Consider the following 5,164-nt stretch of genomic DNA (forward strand, 5'->3'; position numbering starts at 1 on the left):
GATGAATATTTGCTGGCCCCAGCGTCCCCATTGGTTGTTCACAGCCACCTTTAACTCCAGCGCCTGAGGACTCCCACGCCCTCTTCTGGCCTGCAGGGGTACTGCATGCAGGTGCATGTATACATATATACACATAACCAAAAACTAAAAACACACCTTTAAAAACAGATGTACAGGGCTGCAGAGGTGGCTCAGAGGTTAGGAGCCCTGACTGCTCTTCCAGAGGTCCTGAGTTCAATTCCCAGCAACCACATGGTGGCTCACAACCATCTGTAATGAGATCTGATGCCCTCTTCTGGTGTGTCCGGAAACAGCTACAGTGTATTCAATAAAATAAATCTTACAAAAAAAAAAAAAGATGGATACAAACAATAAAACAAGCAGACAACTTGGAAGACTAGGGATTTGAACCTCTGAGCTACGTAGCACAGCTGAGCTGAGTTACGGCAAGACCATCAGACTAATCAAGATCGAGAGGCAGGCCACTAAGCCACCAGCCTGGATTCTTCCAAACCCATCTCTGGCACCAAGTGAATGGTAGGCTGATGTGCCGTCCCGTGTGACTTTGAGCCAAACTCAGCGCCTGATCCTCGGCCAACAGCACCCTGCAACACTGAGAAAGCCAGCTGCCAATTTGAACAGAGTCTCGGGCTCCTGGAGGTTAAGTTTCCTGACTTAGGCAACTGTCTCATCTTGCAACTACCCTTAGGACGTGCACCTGCTGGGAAACGTAGGTGTAAAGGATCGGGGGTGTCCAGAATGGACTCCACAACAATTCAAGTTCAAATACACCAAGGGCAGCGTTCGCAACTCCAGCTCTAAGTGAGCAAACATGTCCTTTCGAAAGCCAAGCTGCCAAAGCCACCACCTAGCAGAGTGGCAGACTGAGCTCACGACAGCCCTTTCTTTCTTTCATTTTTTTTTTAAAAAAAGATGTATCTATTTTATGTGTACGAGTACACTGTAGCTGTCTTCAGACACAGGGCATCAGATCCCATTACAGATGGTTGTGAGCCACCATGTGGTTGCTGGGAATTGAACTCAGGACCTCTGGAAGAGCAGTCGGTGCTCTTAACTGCTGAGCCAACTCTCCAGCCCCCATGACAGGCCTTTCAAACACCCCAGTATGCAGACCAGAGCTTAAAGCGCCAGAGTAACTTCACCCTGGAAAGGGACACTCCTGAGCTGGCCTGCCCCCCTGGGTTTGGGCACCAGTCCTGAGATGTAGAAACCTGTGCAAGGGAGCTCTCTGGCTACAGCTGACCCATTTCCCTGCTGGGTACATACAGCTCACCATTGTCACAAGGCCGTGACAACCCTTACAATCGATGCAGCAGAGTGACAGCCCAGGCTCAGTTTGGGTCCCCCTCGCTCTCTTGGCCACACACCCCGAGTCCCCCCTGCGCCACCTTGACAGGAAGTGTTACAAAGCTAGAGGGTCCATGGAGCCCTCTGAACACAGGTGTCCCTAGTTCCTGGCTCACAAGGTCCCCGACTGACGTGTGACACACAGTAGCTTCCATCTGGAGCAAGGTAGGGTGAGCTAGGCGGGACCCACTCTGCTCTCTGTCTCTGACTGGCACTTGAACCCAGAGAAGAGCCCGAGTGGGGAACCCAGACACAGTGGGCGACAAAACCCTCCAGCACTCACCTGGATCCTGGAGGAAGCAGAGCCGCTTTTGCAAGCCGCGGAGGCCTCCCTCTGCCCTCAGGAGCATTGGAAGGAAACATCCTCAGACACAGGTGTGCCCGCCACACCCACACCCCGGGCACACCGGAGCAGCGAGTGGCACGATCAGAATCTATTAAACTCCCAGGATGAAGCTCACACTGTCCCTGTCACTTAAGGTCTAGGAAGGGCACAGCAGTCCACACCCGTCAGCTCCTGTCTCCCTTTTCCCTGCCCACCTGCTCACTGGGAGAGTGGGACAAGCCCTCCAGCCCCAGCCTGAGGACCCCTGGCCTCCTTGCTGGCTGTTCCCCCACTCACCTAGGTGACAGACCCAGCTTTCCCAAGCAAGGACACCACACACACACACTGTTGGGTGCGGGCTTTGGCCCGAAAAAAGACACGGGCACGGGTCGGGGCTCAGGTGAGCTTTATTCGCCACAGGCGGTTGGTTCTACAGCCGCCCAGCAGAACACCTGCCCTCCATTGACCTCTAGCGAGGGCACTATGACCCAGCCCCCGGCCTTCCCACGACAACCCTGGGGACTCAAACACTGAAACTCGTGCCATTTGGGCCACCCGTCGCCCTCCTGACCCCTGTCCTGTCCCTTGAGTTCTCGCCTCTTGAGGGCTCATGGGAATGGCACGGGGAGGGCCAGGGTCATACAGCTCTCCTCAGCCCTGCCTCCAGGGGGCGCTCAGATGAAGAAAGAGGCACTGTTGGTGACGGGTAAAGGGGTAGCCAGGCTCAGTTCTGAGCTGACAACTGATCTCTTCTCGGTCGGTCGCAGGTCACAGCAGCTGGCCTTCCCTCTCCCTGAGACAGACTGTCCCCCAGTCTGACGAGGAGGCGACAGTGAGAGGCAGAACAGGCTGAACGAGACCCTTTATGGTCTGACCAGGTCTCAAAGTTAAGCCATGAGGCTCTGCCCTCCGCCTCGGTCCGCAGGCAGGCAAGTCCCCAAGAAGGGCTCAGCTCCGGTAGCTCCGGAGCAGATGCCCGGCGATCACCAGTCTCTGGATTTCGCTGGTGCCTTCATAGATCTCAGTGATGCGGGCATCTCGGTAGTACCGCTCGGCTGGCATCTCTGTCACGTACCCCATGCCTCCCAGGATCTGGATGGCCTAAGGGGGGAGAACAGGCACTAGGAGGGAGCAGTCCCCCACACTGGAGAGAGGTCGATGCCCAGGGGCTCGGTGCTCACCTGATGGCTAATGGCAGTCGCAGCTTCTGACGCAGCCAGCTTGGCCATGGCAGACTCCTACCCCACCCCAAGAATGGCAAAGTCAACGCCTTCACTTTCAGAGGGACCCCCTGGCTCAACACCCTCCATAAGCAGCATGCACCTGACTTCAAAGTCCTGCGGTGCCCACCCCACCCTCCCCAACCCCCTCCCCCCTCAGAGCCTTGGGAGTCCCTCCCCACGGGCACCTTGGTGAAAGGTTTCTTATTGTCCTTCAGCATGGCAGCGCGCCAGGTCAGCAGGCGGGCACTCTCCAGGGCCAGGGCCATGTCTGCCAGCTTGAACTGCAACAATCCAGCCCCACCCGTCAACCGATGCTCTCCCTCCCAAGGGTGGGGATGGGGGAGGTAGGGTTGGAGGTGGAGGTGGTAGGGGGTGAGACAAGCGAGTGAAAAGCAAGCTTTCCTTCCCTTAGCCCCTGCGCCCCCCACCCCCCGCTCCTGAAACCCCGTCCTCCAACCCCCTACCTGGATGTTTTGGAGCTTGGTGAGCGGCGCCCCGAAGGCATTGCGGTTCTCAGCGTATTTCACAGCGCAATCCAGGGAGGCCTGGGCAATGCCCAGGGCCTGGGACGCGATGCCAATGCGGCCCATGTCCAGGGTTTGCTGTGGGGACCGCCCAGTCAATAGCTGTAGGCTGGGCCCAGGGCCTGGCCCCAGGGTGCTGCCCTGCAGCCCCGCTCACCATGGCTATTTTGAAGCCCATCCCCGGCTCCCCGAGCAGGTTCTCCTTGGGGATGCGGCAGTCCTCAAAAATGAGGTTAGCCGTGGATGACGCCCGGATGCCCAGCTTGTCTTCCTTCTTGCCCAGCGTGAGCCCAGGAGTTGGCATGGGGACCAGGAAGGCACTGATACCCTGGAAGGGTCCCAAAAGCAAGAGTGAGTCTGGTGAGCCGGTGTTAGAGCCGCCAGCAGCCACCCGCGCTCAAGCCCCGCCCCCACCCCGCCCCTGTACCCTCTGCTGGCTTGGGGGGGGAGGAGTGCGAACTCCATTGGGGGAAAGAAAGGCTCCAGCAGGAGCAGCTCCAGCAGGACCAAGAAACTCTAAGGAACACCCCAGGGGTCTGCTGGCCTACCTTGTTCTTCTTGGACTTGTCTGTGCTGGCAAACACCACCGTGGCGGAGGCCTCCCAGGAGTTGGTGATCCAGGCTTTGGTGCCGTTGAGGACCCACGAGTCACCCTCTTCCCGGGCCGTGGTGGAAGCGGCTCCAGCATCACTGCCATTGCCTGCCACCAACACAGAGCTCGGGACCCATCCCTCAAGGCCCAGGGCATCTAGCTTGGCGCCCTGGCTGCCAAGCACAAAGTCCCTGCGACTTGGGCTCCAAAGGCGGGACCTTGTACCAAACCTTCAAAGACTCGTCCCCAAGGGATCAGAACAGGAATGGGACGTGGGACATCTTCAAGCCAAACCTTCCTCACCCCACATGGGTGGCCTCCTGGTATGTCCAGGCAGCTGGAGCCCATCCCAGCAAGTCAGTGGTTCAAGACTCCAGGACGACAGGCCCCAAGCCTGCCTCTTCCTCTGGGGGCATCTGGCTTCTGTCTGTCACCCTGATTCTGAGGTAAGGAGACAGAGGACCGCCCCGCACTGTGCAGTACCTGGCTCACTGAGGGCAAAACAGCCGATTTTGTCGCCGTTGGTGAAAGGGGTGACCCACTGTTTCTTCTGCTGTGAGGATCCAAACTTCAGGATGGGTCCCAAGTAGAGAGACTGACAGGACAGCGGAGAGCAGTTTGAGCCCACCCCAGGTCTTCGCTCTCTCCAGAGGCCCTCCCTGGGGACTAAGGGCCCAGGAAACCATAAAGAGACAAGTCCAGGAGCCCAGCCTGGCCGTGCTTGGCTGCAGAGATACACGGCCAAGGTCCACACAGAGCCATGCAGCTGCCCCAGCTGTGTCGCGTGACCCAGAGAGACTCACGTTGTTGACGCTCATGATGACTCCAGTGGAAGCGCAGCCTCGGCTGATCTCCTCCAGGGCGATCGAATAGGCCAGGTAATCCAGGCCGGCGCCGCTCAGCTCCTCCGGGACATCCATGGCCAGCAGCCCCAGTTCACCCATCTTCTTCACCTGGCCCCAGGGGGAGAGGTCACATCAGGGACAGCTGCTTCAAGCCTACTCTCCCCAGCTCTCCAGCCCCTGAGGCGGAGCCTGCATGCTCAGACCACTGACCCTAACCATTCACACTGATCATACTCCCCCAGCTGAGACGAGCATGCAGCACCATCAATTCACACCAGTCACACTTC

The 5,164-nt window shown here is 58.1% G+C and overlaps 1 protein-coding gene across 1 annotated transcript in view; it reads right to left on the reverse strand.

Moving 5' to 3' along the window:
- Positions 1 to 2,082: 2,082 nt before the first annotated feature.
- Positions 2,083 to 5,164, reverse strand: part of Acads (acyl-CoA dehydrogenase short chain) — a 9,960-nt gene continuing 6,878 nt past the window's right edge. The window contains exons 3-10 of the mRNA XM_028765424.1: positions 4,836 to 4,985; positions 4,516 to 4,627; positions 3,989 to 4,140; positions 3,598 to 3,768; positions 3,381 to 3,518; positions 3,102 to 3,197; positions 2,875 to 2,931; positions 2,083 to 2,794 (exon numbers count right to left, since the gene is read on the reverse strand). Coding sequence (XP_028621257.1) covers positions 2,642 to 2,794; positions 2,875 to 2,931; positions 3,102 to 3,197; positions 3,381 to 3,518; positions 3,598 to 3,768; positions 3,989 to 4,140; positions 4,516 to 4,627; positions 4,836 to 4,985 — 1,029 coding nt within the window. The 3' untranslated portion in view covers positions 2,083 to 2,641. The remainder of the gene's footprint in view (positions 2,795 to 2,874; positions 2,932 to 3,101; positions 3,198 to 3,380; positions 3,519 to 3,597; positions 3,769 to 3,988; positions 4,141 to 4,515; positions 4,628 to 4,835; positions 4,986 to 5,164) is intronic.

This window comes from Grammomys surdaster, unplaced genomic scaffold (genome assembly GCF_004785775.1).
Source record: "Grammomys surdaster isolate TR1022 unplaced genomic scaffold, NIH_TR_1.0 164, whole genome shotgun sequence".
NCBI lineage: Eukaryota > Metazoa > Chordata > Mammalia > Rodentia > Muridae > Grammomys > Grammomys surdaster.